The sequence below is a fragment of the Phyllostomus hastatus genome, unplaced genomic scaffold (assembly GCF_019186645.2).
Source record: "Phyllostomus hastatus isolate PE091 unplaced genomic scaffold, TTU_PhHast_1.1 phas_scaffold_443, whole genome shotgun sequence".
Classification (NCBI taxonomy): Eukaryota; Metazoa; Chordata; class Mammalia; order Chiroptera; family Phyllostomidae; genus Phyllostomus; species Phyllostomus hastatus.
Window position 1 is genome coordinate 838,128 of NW_025334031.1, and position 22,963 is coordinate 861,090.

The 22,963-nt window shown below is 71.1% G+C and overlaps 1 protein-coding gene across 14 annotated transcripts in view; it reads left to right on the forward strand.

Moving 5' to 3' along the window:
* The first annotated feature begins 4,379 nt into the window (after nucleotides 1-4,379).
* Nucleotides 4,380-22,963, forward strand: part of BRSK2 (BR serine/threonine kinase 2) — a 43,028-nt gene continuing 24,444 nt past the window's right edge. For all 14 annotated transcript variants that reach the window (XR_006783631.1, XR_006783633.1, XR_006783632.1 and 11 more), the window contains exon 1: nucleotides 4,380-4,507. Coding sequence is in view for 11 of the 14 variants with exons in the window: in XM_045821147.1 (XP_045677103.1) it covers nucleotides 4,414-4,507 (94 nt within the window). In the remaining 3 variants the exon portion in view is untranslated. The remainder of the gene's footprint in view (nucleotides 4,508-22,963) is intronic.

The window sequence follows — 22,963 nt, forward strand, 5'->3', positions numbered from 1 at the left end:
GCCTTCCACTGTCTTCATAGCGGCCTTCTGAAGCACGGAACTATTTCCTTCTGATAGTGTTCAAGCTCTCACTGTTTTCCATGGTAAGGTTTGGGCTTTGTAGCATCTCATAGGAAACAGTTTTGCCTTACCCAAGGACACAAGGCTTTTCCTGTGATTTTTTTTTTCTAGAAGTTTTACACGTACAGCTCTTACACTGAGCAGATGGCACCGTTTGTTGAAATGACCCCTCTCCTCCACAGGCAACCTTTGACCTCTGTGCCTCTGTGAAAGCCCACTGCCGTGACCTTCAGGGTGGACCCCAGGACCCCAAGGTCATTCCGTGGCCGGGGCGTCTCCCCGGACGCCAACGGCGTTCTGTCCGGACGGACGGCAGCGGCTTCAGACCGAGACAGAATCGGGCCGCGTGGCGCTTCCGACTCTGCTCTCCTGCGCCATCGTTTGGGGTTTCCCGGGTGCTTCGCCCTTCTTTTACGTTTTAGAATCAGCTCGTCAATCGCAAAAAAAAAAAAATAAGAAGAAGAAGAAGAAGAAGAAAAGCCGCTGATGGTTCAGCTTGAAACAGCGCCGGATTCACAGACGAGCGCGGGGAGAACCGACGCGCCAATCAGAGTGAGCCTCGGCCAGCACGGGGCGCTTGCGCACTCGCGTCCTGGGACGCCCCCCCACCCCCGGCGCCGTGGGCGGTCCTCTGTGCGCGGCTCTTCCCGCGTCATTCGTTCCATGTGCCTGCAAGCATTTCCTGGTTTTTTAATCTGTCTGTGATTGGTATTTGTTTTTACAATTTCAATTTCTAACTGCCAGTGGTTAGGACATAGAATTTTTATATTTTGGCTGTGTAGCCTGCGGTTGGCTAACCTCGCTTATGAATCCTAGACTCCTCGAACTTAGGGTTTTCTACAGCCGAGATCGTTTTAGTCCCTCCCGTCCAGTCCCGTAAAAATAAAAGTATGACTTCCGTTTCCTTGCCGTATCGGTGGGCTGGGCGCCCCGCCACCTTCCCCGTGCAGAGTCGGAAGACAGTGCAGAGAGCGGGTGTTTGTCTGCGTCACCGAGAGGGCGGAGCCCCCAGCTGCGGGGGCGGGGGGAGGGGTGTTTCCGCAGCTCCCAGGCGTGGGGTTCGAGGAGCGACCTGCTAGTCCTGGCCTACTGGGGCTTGGCTCTGTTTTCGGTCTCGAAGGGACCTGGAATCTCGCCATGGGCTTTTATCTTTGAATCCATTGAAATGATCACATGCCCTTTCTGCCCTAGACCACCAGCTCGGTGACTTTAAACTTCACCTCCGGGAATGAGCCCTGCTTGGTCCTGGGGGCCACGACTTCCTAGTGTTCCATTAAGGAATTCTGTGTCTGGGCCCAGGACGTACGAGGGGAGGGACCCCCCAAAAACCCGGAGTTCATTTATTAAAAATCATGTATTTATTTTCACTTGCTGAAACTTCAGTCGCCTTCAAACTGCTCTCCGTTGGATGCATGACGCCTGTCAAGATGTTCCGTTTGTGAACACGTCGATTTTGATGCCTTTTAGTGCTTCCGCCATTTTTTTGTTTCACCTCCTCCACCTCCACCAAATGTTTCCCTTTGAGGACTTTTTTCATCCAGAGAAACAAACAAACAAAAAAAGTCGCTCGGGGCAAGATCTGATGAATAGGGAGGGTGGGCACAGAGGTCATGCAAGTTTTGGTCAAAAACTGCTGAGCACTCAGCGAGGTGTGGGCGGGTGCACGCGATCGTAAATCGCCTGCTGTGGAGTGGGCAAATGTGTTCCTTTGAACATGTATGTCTTCCAAAAAAAGTTCACTGAGGCCAAGCACAGCCTCTCACAACAACTCCAGCTGGTGCACTGATGCAGGTGGGCTCCTAGAACACTCACCTAGCGGGGGAGCCTGTCCTACAAGGGGCCCGCCCTCCAGAAGGTAATTCCATTTTTTTCAGGCCCCCCCCTTTCATCGGACTTTAACTTTCTTTCTTTGTGGAGCCCTGCCCTGTGTCAGGAGCGAGATTGTGACGGTCTCATGTGAAGACCGAGGGAGTGCCCCCTCCTCCTCTCTGTTCCGAAACCCCTACTGTCCTTGTTACTTCTTAAGGGGCTGGGGCCACCCTCCGGCCAGGCCTTCTCAGCACCGAAGCCAGCACTGGCCCGGAAAGGGCGTGCTCTTGACCTCCACAAAGATGGGGAGACGAGACAATCGGCTGTGGACTGTTGCTTGGGAGTTTGTGCAACCGACACCAGGAAAGATGCGGGAGGGCGGTGGCCCCAGGCCCTGGCGTGAGGGCAGGCTGGCTGCGGGGATGCAGGACGGGACCGAGAGTGGGCGCAGACGCCCGGGGGACAGGGGCAGGCGCGCAGAGCGACCTCCCACGAAGCCCTGAGAAGCGCCGGTGGTACAGGCTGCTCTAGCGCAGAGCAGACTGAGCAGTGGCCAGAAAGGGGAGACAAGACCCCGGCAGCCTAGGGGCGGGGTGGGGGTCTCACAAACCAAGAGGGTCAGCCCAGGGCTGTCCAGGTGAGAATGGGCCGTAAGGCCACACGCTGCTGAGGGCACGGAGAGGTGGCAAGTCCTGTGGGCTGGGGAGGCCCCGGAGACGGTGGCAGGGCCCAGCAGAGGGAGACAGGAGGCCAGGAATCACCTGGGAGTCCCGGCCCAGGCAGGGGCTCCTCCTCCAGGCACCTGGCCTGCCTCCTCCCCTTGTCCGCCTGCGGGTGTCCCTGCCGGGTGATTCCGGGCTGCCTCCAGCCCGGCTGACTCCCCCTGGGTAGCTTCTCTCGGCCAGGCTCCCAAACAGTCCTTAGACCCCACCACGCCCCACCCCCAGCCTCTGCCTGCGGTGGTCTCTCTAACGCTGTGAGCCCGGCTGGCTGGCTGGCTGGCTGGCTGGCGTTTGCACACCTTTTGAGGCCTCAGCCCTTCCCGCAGCCCGGGGGACATGCAGTGGCAGAAAGGAACCCACAGTTGGTCCGAGGGCTGTCTCCTCATCGCCCACGCCCCCTGGGTCCTCTGGGTGGGGGGCTGGGAAGACCCCAGTGTTCACATAGCCCTCCCCCAGGGCGGGCAGGAGCCGGGACTGGCTGTGGAGAACTTTAGGGGCCCGGGGCGCTTGTCTTCCAGGACTTGGCCGCAGACTCCCTGCTAGGTCCAGCAACCCTGGGGCTCAACCGCTGCGCAAACCCCCACTTCGGCAGGGTTGGGGGCGCTCCCTGCCCCCGAGGATTTCACCTCTCCTCTCCCACCACCCTCCGAGACAGGAGCTTAAGGCAGGTGGGAGGATTTTTCTACAGGAAACGGATTTGGCGGTCTGGGCAGACGCTGCCCCAGGGCTGTCGGTGCCCGTGCGCCCGGCCCAACCGCCAACGCGACGGAAGAAGTGTCCGCACGAAGGCCCGGGAGCCGCCTCCTCAGGGAGGCCCACTGCTGGGTGACCTCGGGCGAGTTTCTTGACCCCGCACTGCTGGTCACGTTGTATACCCGGGAAGATGGAGCGGAGGAGGGCAGCGGCCCTGGCACGGCCTCGGGAGGCGCAAGGTCACGATTCGGCCAAGCGCCCCCGCAGTGCCGTCGTCCCGGGGGAAGTGAGGGGACCAGCAAGTCTTTCTGACGCCAGCGGTCGTGGCCAGCAGGCACGGGGCGGGAGCCAGGGGCCGCAGATTGTCCACCCCCACAGGCCCCGGAGGCCCATGCGCGCTCCCGCCCCGCGCGCTCCCCCTACCCCCGCACCCCCAGCCCCGCTGCCTGCACGGTCCCGGGGGCTCTTCGAGAGGCAGGCGGCAGGCTGGAGGCACGCTGGGGACGGTCAAGCCCCGCGCCACCCCGGACTGCCCTCCACCCGCCCGGACCTCGCCCGGGACTCGCCGGGGACTCGCCCAGGACTCGCCTCCAGGAGTCCAGCTCCCCGGGCGCCAGCCGCGGCTGGGAGGGCGGGGTGGGGTGGCGATGCAGCCTCTTCTGATTGGTCAGATCCCCTGATTGGCCGACGCAGGAGCCACTCGCAGCCGCCGCCGCTGCAGCGGGCTTCGCTCGTTAGGGCTCGGCTCGGCTCGGCTCCGCTCGGCTCGGGGGCCCGAGTGCTAGGCTCCGCTCCGCTCGTCTGCGCGGCCGCGAACCGACTGACGGGCGTGCGCTGGGGGCGCGGGGCGCGGGCCTCGGCGGCGGCGGCGGAAGCCTAGTGCCCCCGCCCGCCCGGTCCTCTCGCAGAAGCGGAGGCAGAGCCGCGGGTCGTAGCGGAGCGGGCGCGAGGGGCGACGGCGAGGAGAGGCGCGAGGGGCGCGGAGCAAGCGCGGCCCACCGGGCGCCGCCGACTGGGCTCAGCGAACGGACGGACAGACGCAGACGGACTCGGACCGACGCGGCCCCTCCCTGCCGCCGCCGCCCGCCCGCCCGGGGCGCCCACCTCGCCGGCGCCGGGCCCGGGAGCGATGACATCGACGGGGAAGGACGGCGGCGGGGCGCAGCACGCGCAGTATGTGGGGCCCTACCGGCTGGAGAAGACGCTGGGCAAGGGGCAGACAGGTGCGTGCGGGCCGGGCCGGGGGTCGGCGGACAGGGGGGTTGGGGGGGCCTGGGGGCTGAGGTCCGGGGGGCCTGGGCACTAAGGGGGACCGGCGGCGCCGGGGAACAGGCGAGGACCGGGTCGCCGGGAGGGCCGGGGGCGCCAGGGGATCGGGGAAGACCAGGGGCAACGCAGAGGCCCAGGACGCAGGGACGCACAGGCCCGCTGCGGTCGGGGAGGCCGTGCTGACGGCGCGCCTGGCGGGGCCCGGGAAGGAGGCCGACCCCAGTGCGGTGCTGCAGGCCTGGCCCGGCTCCGGCCAGCAGCCGCGAACAATGGGCGGCCGGGCGCTGGGTCCCGCCGCGGAGTACCGCAGGCCGCGAGGTTGCGGTCGGCCGGGCGCGGCCCAAGGACACGCGGCGCGGACGGGGGCGCACGGGCCGGGCCAGCGCCCCTCGGCCTTGGCTGCAGGTGCGTGGCCGCGGCCGCATTGTGCGCCGGAGCGATCAGGCCCATTGTGCCGCGGGAGGAGGGGGCCGAGCGGGCGCCCATCTGCCGTCTGCCGCGGCCGCGCTAATAGGCGTGCCGCCCGAGCAGCTGCGCCCCCGGCCGCGCGCCCCCGGCCGCGACCCCAAACTCCGGGTGGCCAGCAGGCAGGGAGGCAGCCGGGTGCGGTCTACGGGCGGAGGAGGCCACTCTGGCCAGGCCGGGACCTCTCTGCACGGTGGGAATGGGAGAGTTCCCCCGGCCACTGAAAGGGCTGGACAGCGCCTTTTCCCCCTTCCAGTCTCCGCTCAGCATGTCTCTGCGCCGCGGCGCTCCCCAGGGGAGGGAGAGGGAGCCTGGTACCTGGCCCGACCCGGGTCCTGGCCCCGGGTCCTCCCAGACTATGGTGGAGCAGACCCCAGGCCTACGGGAGGGAGGAGGGGGCCTCCTGGCTGGTCCTCGCTCTTTCCGTGATCCGCTTAGGTCCCAGCCAGGCAGCCAGTCCCCTCCTCCGCCCGTGCTCACAGAGTCGCTTTGTGGGAGGCTGGGCTCAGCCATTTTCTTTCTTCTCCCAGGATGGGCCTTGCCTGGTGCCCAGAGGTTCGGCTGGCAGAGGTCTCTGGGCCGCCCCTCAGACCTAAGACAGACAGGGGAGTGGAGGGAGGAAGGAGGGTGCGGGATGGGGGTCTGGGAGGCGGCTGTGCCAGCCGGCCCCCCCCCCCCCCGCAGACCTTCCCAGAGCCCCCCGGGGTGGCAGGGGGGTGGAGCCGGAAGGTGGTGTTTGGGAGGAAAGTGGGCCAGGCCCGGCGCTCTGAGGAGGCCGTGGCTGTGGTGTCAGCGGAGAGCGGGAGGTGTCGTGGACAGCCCCCCCGTGCCAACCTCGGAAGCACCGAGGGGCCCCTGGCCGTTGGGGCCGTGCCGTGGGGAGTGGGCACGGCTCGGCCCGGGCTGGGTTCGAGGAGGAGGAGGAGGAGGAGGAGGCGGCGGCAGACCGGCGGGCTGCTCCAGAGTTCAGACGATGCCCGGTTCCTGGGAGGGACAGCTGCGGCTGGAGAGATCCTCGGTGGGGGCGGGGCGGGGCAGCAAAACTCGGGAGGCAGCGGCATAACCTAATTACTGTGCCGATAAGAGGTTACGAGGCGGCATCGGTGAGCGAGTGGTGACAGGGACGGGTTAGGCGCGGGCGCGCGCCGGCCTCCGTGGGCAGCCCCGTCCCGCACTCCTCACGGAGTCACGCTGTCGCGTGGTTAATTACGGGAGGCCTCCACTGTAATTAACAGTAATGAGCACAAAAGGGGGTGCTGCATGTGTGTGTCAACAACACCCGCCCTGAGCTGCCGGGGAGGCGGCTCAGGGGGCCCTCGGAGCCGGCAGCGCTGCAGCCCCTGGGCGGGCGGCCGCCCGCGGGGTGGGGGGGCTGCCAGTCCCGGGTCCCCTGTAGCCTCGCTCGTGGCTGGGGCACCCGCTCCCGGGAGGACTCTCGGTCCCTTGGGTGGAAGGGTCCTCTAGTGGGTGGACGGGGGCCTCCGAGGGTGCAAGCCCCTGGCCTGGCCACTCGGCTTGCCGGCCGGTCCTCGGCACCAGGCGCCAAGAGCGAGCCGACCCCCCAGCCTGTCCTTTCACCCGGAAGTAAACGTCTGACCTAATCGGGGGCCAGGCTGCAGCCAGGAGCCCCCCGAGCAGCCAAGGCAGCTGCACTCCCCATGAGCCGCTTCTCCGGCCATCGGGCCGGAGTGGGGGCTCCTGCCGCCCAGCCGGGCCCTCCCGTCTCCAGGCCGTGGTCCCCTCGGTCCTCTCTGCTCTGCACTCACCCGAGTCCTAGGAAGCCGAAGCCGGGGCCCCCTGGGGGCTGCGGGTGGCAGGGGCAGCATGGGGCAGCTGGACCTCTCAGCCTCTCTGTTTGAAGCCGGGCCGGTTGGAAGGCGGGCCCACTGCGCGGCCCCAGAGGCTGCCTTTGGGCCTGCGACAAGGGGTGGGGGTCGCTGCCAGTGCCCAGTACAGGTGCCTGCCGGGGCCCCTGGGGCGGGGTGGGGCGGCGGGGTCCAGTCCGAGCCGTGCTGTTGAATGTCAGCGCAGCCTGCGCGGGCTGCCGGCCCAGCGAGGGGCTCTGCGGCCCGCGCCGGGGTTGGGCGGTGGTCCGGGAGCCACCTGCCTTCTGCCCCCACCCCCTCCGCCCCGCCGCCCTGGACGGCCTGCCCTGGCCTCCGGCCGCCGCGCCGGGGTTTCTGGTGGAGAAGGAGGGCCTCGGAGCCTGCCGGGGCCGGCGTGGCCCCCGCCTGCTCTGGGAGGGGCTTCTCCAGCCGGGGCCGGGGGTGGGAGGCACCCCTGGAGGGCCCCGGCGGGGGCCGCCAGGCCCGGGAGGCGCACTGCGCACACGCCGTGAGGTGTTGTCCCTCCCGTCCCGGGAAACGGAGGCAGGGCTGGTGGCAGGCGGGGGGAGGTGTTCTGGGGGTCAGGGGCCCTCAGGACGCGGTGCAGCCCGCCCTTGGAGCCCCCCCCCCGCCGTGGGAGGGCCACAGGGAAGGTGGGAGCTAGAGGGGATGGGAGGGGCCTCCCTGACGCTCACCTGGCTGGACCCCCGGCTGGCAGGTGGGCCCGGGGGTCCTGGACTGTCTCCTTCCGTGCTCTCGGGGACCTCGGGCGGAAATAATGTGGGGTGCTGGTAGCAGGCAGGCTGCAGAGGAGTCCTGGGGTGGGGGAAGCCTGTGGAGACAGGGCAGGTGAGAGAGGCAGTGATGGGGACCTGGGGGAGAGTTTGGCAGGCCCCGTGGTGACCGAGGCCCGGAGCTGGATGGGGGGGCAGAGGCTGCAGAGGGAAGGGACGTGTCCGGTGGGGTCGAGGGGGGGGCGGGCCCAGGAGCCTGCTGGCGTGCCCGGCGACTGAGGCCGGAAGGAGGAGCCGGCCTCCCTGTGCGGGCTGGACGCGGTCAGGGGTGGGCGGAGCAGGGGGAGTGGTCCTGCAGACTCTGGCCACGGGCGCCCTGCCTGTCCTGTCTGATGGTCACCTCCACGGGCGGTCCCCCGGTCGTCGCCATGTGAGCGCCAGGCCCGCCAGTCGGTGCAGTCTAGCCCCCTGGCCGGGCCAGGAGGCCGGCTGGGTCGCAGCACTCGGTCAAGCACAGCAGCTCCCCGGCCGGCAGCAGAGCGCCACCCGCCGGTGCACAGGTGTGGCCCGAGGGCCCTGTGCCCGGGGTGTTGCCACCCAGCCTGAGGAGGGGGGCGGTGGGGGCCCCGTCTGTCTCCCGGACCCCCACACGGTGGTGGGAAAGGCCTATGCAGAGTCCCCTGGCACCCCAGCCAGCTCTGGGTGGGCTGTCCCCGGGGATCCCGGGGTGAGGGGGGTCCCGCCTTGAAGGGTGGGCAGCGTCCTGCGGTCAGGGACGGGAGGGGTGGCTGCAGGCAGAGCCCTAGCACCCGGGGCCCAGAGCGGCTCCTGCCCGCTGTGGCCCGCTGTGGCTCTGGGCTCCTGTGAGTGCTCACAAGGCAGTGGCAGCAGTGCCGGGGGGACCTGCCCTTTGCCGGACAGGCTGCCCGGTGGGCCCTGGCTGCAGGTCCCCCTAGGAATCACCGAGGCCCGGCACCCCCGCCGGCAGGACGTGGGAATTGCCCAAGGCCCCTCTGCGGTTGTTGGTTGTCTCCGGCGCAGCCTCTGCCCTGCCGGGGGCCCCGGGGCGCGGGGTCGAGTCTAGGACCATCCAGAGCAGGTGCCCCGGCTGCGCCATGCCGGCAGGGCCAGACCGGACCCTCGCTTTCCCCACGGAACTCGGCCGCCCGGCCACGGCCCCCGGCTCCCGAGGACAGCCTGGGTGCAGCAGGTCCCGGGGCTTCAGGGGTCGATGCCCCTGGACAGGCGGCCGCCCTGGATCTGCGGGGGCCTCCACTGCCGCACTCCAGGTCCGGCCCCCTCCTGGCTGGTGGCTGGAGGGCTGGGCCTGGCGGGGGAGGGGAGCCAGCGCGGGGGGTGGCGGGGGCCGGTGTGTGGACTGGGGCCTCCAGGGCTGGCTCCCTGACAGGCCCCTCAAGGGGTGGTGGAGCTTGTGAGGGCCCTTTCGCGGGACGGGGGACGCCAGGGCCCCCCGCTGCCCACGCCCGAGCCTCAGCAGCGCCCACCCAGGCGCGTTCCTGGTCATGGGCCCGAGCTCGGGCGCCCTCCCCCCGCCGGGCGCGCCTTCCTCTGGCTCACTGTTCTCCTGTCCGTCCCCCGCCGTGTCCGCCCTGCCTGTGGGGCAGCCCCTCGGCTCCCGCGGGCTGTGCCCCCCGAGTCTGTGGGGACGGGGAGGGTCCGCAGCGAGCGCTCACCGGGGGCACGTGAGGCACCCCCGAGCTCGGTTTGGAGGGGACCCGGGACACAGAACTGGCTCCTCTGGGGACCTGGGAGTGCCGGGCTGCCCCGCAGCCGGTGGCGGCACCGAGAGGGGAGGTAGGTGGCCGGTCGCCGTGGGGCTGTGCCTGGAGTTTCCGGGCCCCAGGGCCCTGTGCCCGTCTGGCTCTCAGGTGGACAGTGTCCCCAAGGTCTCCTGGAAGGGGCCACGCTGCACTTGCCAGGCCCCTGGCCACGGGCAAGGGAGTGGAGTGGAGGCGCTGGTGGCCAAGAGTGGCCCTGCTGCCCGCCTCTGGCCCCGCGTGTTCCTCGTGGTCCGTTTCTGCAACCACCGGGCCGGGGCCCCTCGTGGCCACCCGGGAGCCCCTGGGCGGCTCTGCATCCTGCTCTGGGGGCGCAGCCCGGGGACTGCCTGCCTGCTGGCCGCCCCGGGGCTCTGAGCCTCAGGTTGCCTCGCAGGGAGCAGGGTGCCCCGCAGCTTCTGTGGGCCCCGGGGGCCGGGGCCCGGGTCAGCACGTCTGCTGGGCTCCAGGTCTGGCGCGAGGACAGCAGCGGCACCTGTCAGGGCGCACCTGGGTCTCCGGGGAGGGAGGGTCCCCAGCTGCTCTGGGTCTGGGGGTCGCCGTGCTGCCCGGGTCTCTGCAGGAAGTCCTCCTGGGTGTGTGGGAGGTCGGCCGTTGTGGGTGGATGCTCCGATGGCCGTCTGTGGTGCCGCGTCCAGTGAGTTCCACCGTCACCCGTGGGTGGCCGCAGTGTCCCACACCAGGTGGCAGGCCCAGGCTGGCCTCTGTGAGCCTGGACCGCGTGGCTGAGCTGCCTGAGGCCCTGCCCTGGGGTGCCGCTGGCCAGCTGCCCCGGACTCTGGACAGGACGGAGGCTGGGTGGGGCGGGGGCCGGGGGGACAAAGCCGGGTCTGTGTGGGCCGGGCCCCGCGGGGCGGCTCCGGCCTTGTTCCGCGGCCTCTGAGGGGCCAGTGTTCCGGGCCGGCAGCTGGGAGTCCCCCACCCCCGCCCCCCGGAGAGCCGGCCGCCCAGGGGGAGGGCCCTTCTCTCCCTCGGGCCTCTTCCCGAGGGTTCGTTGCACCCCTGGACGCCTGGGAGGCTGTGCTGGGCCTCGGTGTCCCTGTGCTCTGGATGACAACGCCCTTGGGTGTGTGTCCGGGGACGCGCAGGGGGGCGGGCGCCCTGGCTGGGGGGCCTGCTCACAAGCACCAGCGGGCTGCTGCTGCATCCTCCGCCAGAGCCGGCTGCCCCTGACGGCCTCTCGCGGGCCCAGCCAGGACGGATGGCACATTCCAGGCCTGTGGTTCTGGGCTGGAGGCTGGGGCGATGGGGGACCCCGGGGCGCCCAGGGCTCTGCCACCACGGCCACCCACCCTGGGCTCAGGCTGGGCTGGAAGGTCCCGGGGGTCAGGGCTGGCCTTCCCGGCCCCGGGGCAGAGGTGGGAGGCAGCCAGCGTGGCCTGCGCGGCGACGGAGCTGGAGCCGGAGCCCCGGGCACGTCAGGCGGCCGCTCATCTCAGCGCCGTGGGCGTCTTGCGGGGGCGGTGAGGCTGCCGGGCGAGGAATGTGGCGTCCGTGCGGGCGGTTTGGCCGGTGTCCCGGGCTCCCTGCAGAACCACGGGGCAGCCGCTGGCGCGGCCGAGGGCCCGGCGGGAGCAGCTGCAGAGGCAGCGCCTGGCGGGCCCTGCGCTTGGGGAACCTGACGTCTGTCCCTCCCCTCCCCCCCCCCGACTGGGGGCTTCGGCTTGGAGCAGGGGCCTTGGGGCCAGAGTGGGGGACGCTGGGAGGCCAGACCCCGTCCCTAGGAGGGCGCAGGGCAGGACGACCCCCCAGACTGGAGCTTGCCGCCCCCCAAGAGTCAGCGTAAAGGTGCAGAGCGCAGTGACCTCGGCCTCTGGGGTGTTGGGTGCCTGCCCGGACGCCGCTGCGGGAGGGTCACGTGTGTCCGCGCCCCGGCCGCCTCGTTGGGGCTCCACGTGACAGTGGGCCGAGCGGGGCCGTGTCCCGTGTCCCCCTCGGTGCTGCAGCGGCCTCCCGCCGGGCAGAGCGGGGGTGCGGAGGTGGCAGCCCGGACGAGTGCTGGGCGCATGCGTGTCATCCGCTCCGTGGGACTTTCGGGGAGCTCTTACCTCCCGGCCTGCGAGCAGGGGCGGCGACTGTGGTGCCGCGGGGCCAGCCGTGCCCGCCGAGGGGCCCAAGGACGGTGGGGGGGGCCACCATCTGAGCCTCAGAAGGATGGTGGCCCCGCCCGAAGGCGCTGGGGGGTGAGGGGCTCTCCTGTCCCCTCGCTGTGCTGCTGGGGGACACCGCGCCCGGGGACACGGCCCTGCTCTGCCTGTGGCCCCGCAGGGCTGGCGGCCCCCACTGCTGCCGTCTGGCCTGGGGGGGCCCCGGGTGGGGTCCTGCGCTGGCTTCTGGGGCTGTGGTTGGGTGTGCCTTTGCACGCGGCATTTTCAGACGCTGGGAGGGGGCCCGGGGCCGGAGCCCACCCCAGCCCCAGAGCACCGCCCCCGGGGTCCCCTCACGCCCCGCCCGCCCCCAAGTCCCGGGTGCGTCCGGCAGCACCGCGTCCGGAAGAGAAACTGGAATAGCACAGCACCCTCGTCACCGCCCCGAGACGTGGCCACGATTCCCGAAAGCCTCGGAAGGCTGGCCAGACGCTGGGTTTTAACCGTCGCTGGCGGTTCCTGGAGCCCGAGTGCCTGCCGGCCCTCCTGCTGCCACCGCCGCCGCACCCGGAGGTCCTCCTCCGGGCCCCCGAGGGCCAGGCAGGCCCGAGGCCCCGCTCCTGTGCCCATGTGAGGCAGGTGCTGGCAGAACCCCACGTGGGCAGAACGTGACCTGGCCCGCTCCTCGTTCCCGACCCCCGGGGGACTTGGACCGCCCATCTCCCTCTCCGCACAGGACAGAGCGTGAGGTGGTCAGAGCTCAGGCAGGTGCCCGAGGCCCTACCCCCCACCCCCGCCGCCAGTTCTGTGCTTGTCCTTCTGCGGACACACCCGGCCCGGGGCCTGCACACCCGTCCTCACACGGGGCTGCCGATGCTGGGACCTGCGCCCGGGGCTCAGGCTGGACACAGAGCCACCCCCCCCCCCCCGAGCCGCCGGCCAGGGCCCTGCCAACCTGCAGGTCCACCGCCTCCCTGCTCACAGGGCTGCCTGGCCCTGCTCTCCCTGGCCCCCCGGCCGGCCCACACGGGCAGCCGGCAGCCCGGGCCTGCTCCCCAGGGTCAGGGCAGAGCAGTGCGGGGCCCCAGGTGGTGGCCCCATCTCCGCCGCACCCCCTCCCGGGGGCCTGTGGTGGCGGCGGGGCTGGGTGAACTTTCTGGGCTGGGACGCAGCCGCTCCCTGGAAGGCAGGGCGGTGGTGGGAGCTGTCCAGTGCTGAACTCGGTGGCTCCCGGGTCCTCCGCCTCCCAGCAGCCGGGCGGGCACACCCGTGGGCGGGCACACCTGCGGCCGTCCCTGCACCTGTCTCCCCCCCCCGCCTGCGGGGTTCGGTTCTGCGCTCACGAGGTGCAGGAGGCGCTGACAGTGCGAGGCCCTGCCCCACCGTGTCCCCCCCAGAGAAGCTGGGGGCCAGTTCTCCTGGGTCCGCTGCAGACTTTCGGGGGCGCAGGGCCTCCCGGGAAGCCCTGACTGCCGGCCCACACTCCGCACCGCGGCGGCTCCCTGAATGGGGCAGGCACACCCCAGGGCAGCCTGGGCGCCCTGGCTCCCTCCGTCCGGCGAGACCCCTTGTCGTGGGGTCTTTGCCTTGAGGTGGACGCAAAGCAGGAGTTTCCACAAGACACTTAAATGTCTAGGGGTGGCCTTGGGGTGGCCGGGGCAGGGGGCGACCAGCTGTGGGCCGGGCTTGGGCCACTGGAGGGAAATGCACCTGGACTCAGGGAGCCCGGCCCCTGGGCCCCTCCCCCCTGCCCTCCCGCCCTGAAGCACCATCTGGCCCGTGCCGGGCTGGGGGTGCCGGGCTGGGGGGGGGCTCCCACCGAAGGCCAGAGCCGCGGGTGGGGGAGGGTGTGCAGCCGGCAGCAGAGGCTCAGGGCTGGCTTATCCAGAGGTGAAGCGCTTGTCTCGGACGGGGGCTTGCTGCCCCTCAACCTCGACTCCCAGAGGGTCTGTAACTACCCAAGGGGGTGCAGACGGGCACCCCCCAGCAGGTGCTGTGTGTGCAGACCAGGGCTGTGGGCTTGGCAGGGCAGGGGTGCCCCTGGTGACACCCCCAGATTTGGGGACAGGCCCGTGTCTGCGCTGCCTCCCCACCCCTCTGCCTGTCGGGTGCTCAGACCCCCCTCCACTGCTCCCTTCTGGGGGCGGCCGCCCCCCAGAGCCCCTGCCCTGGTGAGTGAGGGGGGGGCACAGGGCCCAGGTGGGCCACTTGGGGGTTGGTGGTGGTGGTCCTTGCACCCAGAGACAAGGGATGTGGGCGGTCCCCGCCCCAGCTCACGCCATCCCTGGTCCATGGGGTGCAGTGGGGACCACCTTTCCGTTGGGTGACACTGGTGCTGTCCCCCCTGGGGGCCAGGCTGGAGGGCCGGTGGGCAGCGGGGGACTCAGGCTGAAGCCACGTCCGGGCCAGGCCCTGGGGTGCCAGGGGCCCGGCCCTCGACCTCACAACCTCACCCCCTGCCCCTCTATCCGAAGAGCAAAGCACCCCGTCACCCCCGTCAGGTGGCCTGCGGCTGACAGTCCCGCTGGGCCCCGGTGGCTGGTGCAGGGCTCGGTGCTGACTCAGGCCCGACCAGCAGCTGTCCCGGTGCCGCCGGTGCCGCCGCCGCCGCCTCTCTGGGCTCTGCCGGGGACCGTCCTCCCTGAGCAGAGAGACCGGGGCCGCCGGGGCGGGCCCCTGACTGTCCTGTCAGGCCTGGGGCTCCGGCCACCACCCCACACTCACTGCAGGAGCCCCCTCAGCAGGCCCTGGGGAGGACAGTGGCCGAGGGACCCGCCTGACCCAGCGGCAGGCTGGCGGGCCTCTCTGCTGAGGGACTGTCCAGTGATGGCGTGGCCAGGACAGCAGGCAGCCGGGTCCCTGAAAGCAGCCGGGGCTGCATGCTTGTCCCCACACACTATCCTGGGGTGTCTGTGGCTCCTCGCTGGGCCTCAGGGTCCACCACTGCAGCTGTGCCTGGGGGGCTGCAGACCAGCACCAGCCTCCATGGGGGCACCTCTCCTCTGGGGTGCCTGTGGCCTCTACCTGAGAGGGGGCTGGCGGCCCCAGACACAGGCTGGGCACGCAGGGAGGGCCGTGTGCTCGGGCAGGTGCAGAGCAGGCATCCGCCGTGTGCTGGGGGGCTGTCACGGGGCCCCGTGCTGGCGGGAGGACGACGGTTCTCTGGTGAGGGTGGCCTTGGGACAGGCGGCCTCCTGGTGGCCTTTGGATGTGGGACTGCATAAGCCGGGCCTGTGCCCCTGGGCCAGTGCTGGGACGGGCCCGTGGGCTTGCAGGTGGAACACAGGTGTGCACGGTCCCAAGGGTCTTGCTGGCTGGCCTCCGGCGGCGGGTGCTGCGGGCGGGGAGGAGGCGCCGGGCTTGGTTGGGGTCAGGAGGCCGGGACAGTGGCCCTGGGGCGCCCAGCAGAGGCCTGTGGGGCCGGGAGCTGCAGCCCGAGGTGGGGTGTTGGTGTGGCCGGCACGCGGGGAGGGGGGAGAGGCGCACTGTGGTCCTGCAGGGCACCCCACCCCGCCCCCGAGCCCCCCTCCACCTGCCCGAGTGCCAGCTCCCCTGGGAGGGAAAGAGGCAGCCGAGGAGGTGGAGGTCCCGCCTGAGCCCCAAGACCGTGCAAGGCTCCATGTTGGGGGCGGGGGCCGGGCGGGGGGGAGGCCAGTCCGAGGCACTCCCGGCCCCACCGACTAGGAGGACGAGGACCCACCGGGGTGGGCAGGCGGTGTCCGCCTCTCTCCCCTCTCTCTGTCCCCCAGCAGGCTGCCCACTGCCCGCTAAGCAGGTGCTATTCTTGCCGCACGCTGGGATTACATCGCTCAGGCCCAGCTGGGCGGGGGTGGGGCTCGGGCCCGTCCCCCTTCCCCCCTCCCCTCTCTGTCCATCTGGCCATCCAGGGAGCAGGTCCCTCTGAGGGACCCCAGCAGGGTCCAGGTTCACCCCCAGGGAGCAGCCTGGGGCCGTGGTGCACCACCAAGCCCCGTCCTGGGCCCCTGGGTGCCTGGGCCGTGGAGAGCCACCGGCACGCTGCCTGTCGGGCCCCAGGGCCCCGGGGTCTGTCTCACGCCAGCACGGGCGGGGTGGGGGCTCCTGAGCGCAGCCACCCTGCCCCGCACGCACCGCAGCCCCACGCCTGGGTCAGGCGCTCCGGAACTGGGTCAGCATGCCCATGCCGTGACGCCAGGAGGAAACCGAGGGCTGGTCCCCGGGGAGGAGCCGGCGGAGGCCGTGGCTCATGTCCCCAGCTCCCACCCCCTCGCCACGACCGGGAGAGGAGGCACGGCCCGGCCACGGGACCCGCAGGGTGGGACCTGGGGCCGTCCCGGTGGTGGCTGAGGAATCTGCGTCAGCGGAGAGGCGTTTAAACGTGGACCGGGTTTCTTTTTTTAAGCTGAATCCGAATTGGACCAAGCAGGGCAGCCCCTTCATAGAGACACCGTGTTCGGGGTGGCCCTCTTGGACACCCCACGTGGGGGGCGGGGGCGGGAGGCGCCCCCTGTGCAGCCGCCCTCTCCTCGCCTGCCCGCTGGGCCGCAGGCACTCGAGGGGCCTCCAGGGCCAACCCGGCAGCCCTCCCGGGTGCCCCCCCGACGGGGCTGCTGGGGAGCCAGGCGGGCAGGCTGCGCCGTCCTCTGCTCAACCACGGGCCTGCGGCCGGCCAGCGGGCCTGCGTCCTGTGCTGGGCTGGGGCACAGGCAGCATTCGGGAGGGAGCTGCAGGCGGCGGGGATGCGGGGCGTCTGGCTTCTGGGGTCCTGTGGCTCGCAGCTCAGGCCCCTCAGGGCGGGGGCCGCTGGGAGTCCCGGGGCTTCTGGGAAGTAGGGCCACACCCGGTGTCGACGGCGAGGCTTGGCCTGGCTCGGGGCCCAAGGGTCCCCCCGCGCCCAGGAAGTGTGTGTGGGGTCGTCGGGGTGGCAGCTGCCCACCGAGGAGGTGGCGGCACCTATGTTGGGGTCCATCCATCTGTCCGTATGTGCCGTGAGAGGTGGAGACCCCCTCCGGCTTCCCAGGGGGCACTGCTGCCCCCATCGCCACGGCCACCCTACCGCCGTCCCGCCGTCCCACCATCCCTGGGGCAAGGTGGGGCCAGAGCTTGGCCGGGCAGGCGGGGCCTGGACCACAGGCTGGCCACCTCTGCCCGGGACCCGTGCACCCGCCAGCCAGACCCTGGTCACTGATGCCAGGTCGCCCCGCTGCGCACCGCCGGTCTGTCCCCGCACTACCCGCCCCCCCCTCACCCCCACGCGGCCTGGGGGTGGACAGCTGCCGGCCGTGCCTCCTGACCGCCCCCAGGCCTTCACACCGCAGCCGTGACCCTGTCCCCGGAGCCCGGCCTCCCGGCGTACGCCCCACGGTGTTCCCGTCACGGCAGCCCCTGCGCCAGCCACCTGCCTCCTCGCACCCGGCCCGCGGGGCTGGGCCGGCCACCAGCACCCGCCCCCAGTCCGGAGGCCTTGGAAACTAGGGCACCGGCTGAAAAATAAAAAAAAAAAAGACAATTTACCAGATTGAATTACCGGGTAGTTCCTGGATTCAATCAAAATATCTCACTGGTCTAATTTTACAGTATCGAATTGAAAAGCCAGTTAATAAACCTCTAATGTGGTCGTGGGCCCCGAGGGACCTGCGTGCGGTGCGGCCCCTCCTCCAGCGAGAAGTGGGGAGTGGGGGCACGTTCTGGGCAGGGTCGGCCCAAGGGGGGCACCCCCGGGACTGCTGGGCTCCCGGCACTTGTGTCCCGACAGGGCGGTGGGGCCCCCCCGGGCTGAAGGCGGCTGGCAGAGAGGGGGGCCCCCGGCCCTCAGGGTGGGTGCCCGGCATCAGGGGCCAGTGTCCTGAGCCTGCAGGGTGGGCAGGTGGGCTTTCCCTGGCCGAGAGGGATGGGGGGGGGTCCTGCTGTGTCTGGGGCAGCCCCTGCCTGGAGGCGGGGACAGAGTGGGGACCACCATAGGGTGAGGGGGGGTGCGTGGGCCTGCGTGGGGGCTTCTGGTCTTCAGGGAGTTGGTGGGGGCCTGGGAGGAAGTTGCGTGGGGTGGGGAGGGAGAGGGAGGGGTGCCCCGTTTCATCATACACCCCCTGGGTCTCCAGCGGCCTCTTCAGTCGCCATGGCAACCACGGAGCTGCAGAGGCTGAGAGAGGCTGGGAGACCCTACTTGGCCGGGGAGAGGGAATCCCCGCCCCCTCCCTGCCGGTGCCCCCCCCCCCAGGGTGAGGGCCCTGGATGGCCTTTGCCAGGGCCTCCTCCCCCTCCCCTGGGCCTGCCCCCCCCTCGGCCCGCCTCTGAGCCCGAGCCCAGGACCGCAGAGGGAACCCTCAGAAGGAACCGGGTGCACGTGGTTTCCGGGGGGGTTGGAGCCTCCTGGACCCGCAGGGGAGGTAGCCCTGGGACTCCGGGGCCCCTGGGTAGGAAGAGAGGCTTGCTCTTGTGGCCCCCCCATGTCTGCCTCGAGCCCCTCCGGCCCCGCTCCCACTCCCAGGCCACGGGCTGGGCCGGGGGGGGGCCGGCCTCGCGGGGGACTGCCTGCAGGCCGGTCCAGGCCTGGCCCCTCTGAGGCTGCCCTGCGCGGGCCGGGCGGCCGGGCGGGCCGCCTGTGGGCGGGGCGTTCGCAAGTCCTCCTCGGCTCCCCTGCGGACAGCCGAGCGTTGGCGGGTTTCTACGTCAGAGTCAGAGCCGCTTCGCACGGAGGGTCGGTCTCCCGCCCGCCGCTCCCTGGGGACCTGGGCGGCTCTGAGTCAGCTCTGCGGCTGCCCGGGTGCCGGGCGGGGCGGGGCTTCTGTGCGGGCCCAGAGAAGGCCCCGGGCAGAGAGGGGACCAAGGGGGCTGGGCAGGCCATCACCGTCCTGAGAGCTGCGAGGGGTCTCAGGTGCACACCCAGGTGGAGGCCGCCCCGCCCCCTGGAGTCCCGGTGTCCGTGACCTAGTGGCGTGGGGGGAAGCAGCTGGGTGGGGGGGGGGGCTGCTGGAGCAGCAGGCTCAGGGCCCAGAACACAAAAGGAGGAGGAAACCCGTGGACTCGGGCCTGTCACCGGCTGTGCCGTCGCCTGGGTCTGCTGCTCGGGCGCTGGGCGCCCCCCAGCAGGTTGCCGAACCTCTCTGGGCCCGGGGCCTCGCCACCCAAGGGGCGCTCGGGGGTCGGACCCGCGGAGGCGGGAGAGCTGCACTGTGACCGTGGTGACGGGGCTGGTGACGCGGCTGGGGCTGCAAGTTTTTGCCACCCGGGAGGGGGGCCCTGTCTCGCCCTGTGGTCCACTCAGTCCCGGGGCAGCGGGTGCGGGTGCAGGCCCGGCCACCTGCTAGTTGCCACCCGTCCAGTAGCCAGGCTGTCCCTTTCCCCGGGAGCTGGCCTCGGGGTGGGCAGGGTGGGTCGGGGGCCCCTGGGGCTGCTTCTCGGTGCACGCGCAGCAGGGGAGGCGGGGGGCGGCCACCAGCCGTGTGCCAGTGCAGGGCAGGTTGGCACCTTGGTGGGGACAGAGGGCAGGGCTCCGGAGGCTGAGGGCCCGGGAGGGCTCTGCCTGGCCTTCCGTGCAGAAAGCAGGTGTCAGCGAGGCCGGAGCTGGGGGCTCCCAGGCCCCCGGGGGCCGTACCGGCCGCCTGCTCCAGAGCCGGGAGCCCCGGCCCAGCTGAGGGAGTGGGAAGTGGGAGCGAGGGGAGCTCTGAGGGCCGCCTGCCTCCGCTGCTCCGTCGCCATGGCAACAGATGGCGGTTTGGCAGGAGAGAGGAGGGGGAGGGCTTTGTATGAGGCGGCTGGGGCTTTAGAGACCAGCTGGGGATCCGTCGGGGCTGGGGCTGGGGGGCTGGCCTCCAGGCTGAGCGGCCTCCTCCCCCGGGGCCCCCCGGGGCAGCCCCCATGACCCTGCCACGCGGGTGTGAGACGCAAACCTGTCGGAGCTCCCACGGTGGCCCACCCACTCCCTCCTTAGCTTCCCACTCCCCGCCTGGCTCCGGGGCCAGAGGGCAGACTGGAAAGAGGCCGTCGCTCCCACCCGGACACCCCGATGGCCTGTGTCCGTGGGCAGAGTGGGGGCTGCAGCTGGGCCGTGGGCAAGGCTCTGTCTGCCCTATCCCCCAGGTGGGAGAGAAGTCCTGGCTGGGCCACACCGACCGCAGGGGCACCCACCCCAGGGCGCAGGCCGGCCCCCCGAGAGCACTGCCCCCAGCCAACCTCGGGCGGACCTCCGGCGCCTGCTGCCACCCAGGCAGGGCCCAGTGGGTGGAGAGGGGAGCGCTCTGCCCCCCCAGGATGGCCACCGGCTCGCAGGGGGCCTGGACCCTCCCCTGCACCCCGGCCCCCCCTTTCCCACCGCGCTGGGCCCTGCTCCCAGGCCTGCGTCTGTACCTGCCCAGGAGGGAGGAGCGTGTGACTGGCCTGTGTGGGAGGGCGTGACTACGCGTGGGAGGGCGTGACTACACGAGTGTGCACGAGCGTCGAGTGAGACGCCCCCTCCATGGGCCGGGCCCGTGCAGGTTCTCTGGCCCCAGGTGAGGCCCAGCTGCGGGGCTGCCCGGCGGGGTGCTCGCACCTGAGCTGCGTCCTCGGCCTGACACCTCCCACCCCTGGGCGCGAAGGCCGCTGGCCGCCTGCCCGGCCGCTGCAGGGACCGGTGCTCTGGTCTGACTTCCTGGGGAGGCCAGTGGGGGAGGGGGGGCCAGGGGGCAGGCCCACAGGCTCAGCTGGTCTTGCTGAGCCCGGCCCAGGAGGGGCGCCTGCCCGGCCTGCTGGGGAGGCCCGGGCACTGGAGCTGGTCTCTCTCTGGCATCGCACGGCCCCCCCACATGGACCCGGAAGGCCGCTGCGCTGGCCCCAGCGCCCCACCCGGCACACCCCTGGGAGCCCCCAGCACCGTGGCTCGAGGAGGCTTCCTCGGGACCCCCAAGGGCAGCCCTGCTCCCCAGCGTGTGTGACCCCACCCAGCACCGCTCTTCTCAGCCCAGGGACCCCCCGCTCTGCCCCGCCCCCTCCCTCCCCTGCACCCCTTGCGAGGGGCCCTCGGGGTCACTGTCCCCGGACAGGGCTTCCCCCACCCCAGGTGGCCTGGGCCCCTCCCTCCAGCTGCACCCCTCCCCTCACTGTCCCCCACCCCAGGTGTGTTGACATCCGCCCCCAACCCAGCAGGTGGGTCCCCCCACCCCCGTCAGGCGGGGCATGGGGCCTCAGGGCCCGGCCCTGTGTCAGCACCCTCGTGTCCCCAGGTCGACGCCTTTCCAGGCAGAGCTGGTGGGGGCCTGGGGTCTGAGGGACCTGCTGTGCCCCGCCATCAGCCCCTCGTGCCATCTTTGGGGACACTGGTGGTAGAGGGACAGGGAGGGGACATGGTCCCCTGGGGCGAGCTCAGCCGGGGAGACCGAGGCCCCAGCCAGCAGCCTGGGCAGCCGCCGGACAGAGGACAGGGCCACCCTCGGTCACAGGGCGTGAGCGGGGCTGGGGTGACAGCTGCACCTGGCTGCCTGGGGGCTGGGTATGGGGGAGCCCCGTGGAGAGTGGGCCCCTCCCAGGGGGCTGGGCGCCTGCCTCCCATCCTGGACACCGTTTCTTATGGCCCTCTGCACCACAGAACCCCAAGGCTGCCTCACGGCCGCCTCCTGGCCCTGCCTTGCCGGACTCTGGCTGTCCATGCGGGGTCCCGGCACGGAGAGAGGGGAGCCCCCACCCCGACCCCACACCCTCAGTTGGGGCCCCGCTGTGTTTGCAGCCCCGCCCTCAGGCCTGACGCTGACACCAGCCTCTCCGGGGCCCCCTGTTCCCCGTCACCTGCCCCTGCCTGCCCGCCTTCCAGAGGTTTCCAGGGGTTTCCAGGGGTTTCCAGGGGTTTGCAGGCTGCTTTGAGAACTGGCCCCCCCATGCCAGGCTCCTTTCCAAACCCAGAGCGTGGGGCCGACCGGAGGCACACTCGAGGGAGCTGGTCTGCGTGGTGGTGGCACCGCAACTCCCCCCCCGCAGTCCGCCCAGGCCCCACGCCTGTCCCGGCCCCTTCCTGAGCCCAAGCGTCAGGCTGTGCCTCCTCTGTCACCCGGCAGCGGGGTCCTTGGGACGCCTGTCTCCCCAACTGCCCTCTCTGAACACCCGCCTCACGGCGGCCTGCTTGGGAGACGCCTCCGGACCCCGCCCCGGCCACAGGGGGGTGCTCCTGGCCCCCCTGCGCCCACACCAGCGGGGGCGGGGGGGGAGGAGCATAGGGCCTGCCCCTGCTGCCCAGCCTGCAGACCCGGGCGCTGGGCACCCCCGGTGTCCAGCGGGGGCCCAGCATCCTGCCTCTTCTGAGAAGTCTGGCCTGGGTGACCCCAGGAGGGCCGCAGCCCCCTCGACCCCCCTCCGGGTCCTTAACCCTGGGGCCCCGATTGGCGGTTCCCTTCAGCATCTTCCCATCAGTCAGGGGCAGAGCCAAGAGGGAGCCTTTGGCGGGGGGTGTCTTCCGAATTTCAGGGGCTCTGGTCCAAGTGCCTGCAGGCTGCCGGTCTTTACCAGGAGAGGGGGTTAGGGTGCCCTGGACCACCGGGGCCCCCACCCCTGGAGGGCACATGCCTGAGCGCTGACCGCGGCCACCCTGCCGTGGCCCGTCCTGGGGCTGCAGGGATGACCCTTCCAGGGACAGGGGAGAGGCCTGGGGTACGGAACAGCCCTGCATTATGTAAGGAGCGCCAGCGTGCACCCCCTCCCCCTGCCACACACACACACACACATTTCTTCTTCGCTGGATCTGGGGTGGGGGCGGGGGCCACTCCAGTCTGTCCGGAACCAGGGACCGCAGCGCCCCCTTGTCCTGCTGGGGGCTGTGGGCGGGGAGGGCAGGGCCCTCCGCAGAGGCGCCTGCGCCGTAGGGCGTGTGAAATATTTCAGGGCTTAATTAATTTAATTTGAGAGATTCCTTTTCAGAGCGTGAACAGTTGTCTCCCGAGAGACGCGCCCCCCCCTTCCCCTCCGCCTGCCTGGCGCTGGTGGGCGAGGGAGGCAGCGGAGTCTATATCGAGAGGAGCCCCGCTGGGTGGGGGTGCCCAGCCTCCCCCCGCCGTCTGCCCCCTGCTCCCCGCCCCTCCGCCAGGGTCTCCTTCCTGACACCGGGGAGCGTGCGTGGGTGTGAACCAGGGACCGGCGCGTGGTGGGCTGTGGGCGTGCAGCTGCGGTGCGCACGGCCTCCCCCGACGGAAATGCGGGCGCCGGCGAGGACGTGGCGGCGAGGGTGGGGCGCTGGATGCGGGCATTGCACCCCCCCCCCACTCCCCCAAACGGAGGAGAGGCTGCGAGGACTGAGGCTCCTGCTCGGCCCACGACTAGCTGGCGTCGGGGGCGCGCGGCGGGAAAGGAGGTCGGCGCGCGCGGGCGGAGGGCCTCCGGGGCGCCCTGACGAGGGGAACGAGCGGCGCTTTGATGTCCGCGCAGCCGGCTCCCGCGGCGCGCAGCCTGAGTCCGAGGAGCCCCCCCGCCCCGCCCCGCGGCCTCCGCCGGGCTGCGGAGCGGAGGCCCCAGGCGCGCGAGCCCCGGAGCGTTTGCAGTGGGCCTGCTGGGCCTGGGCGT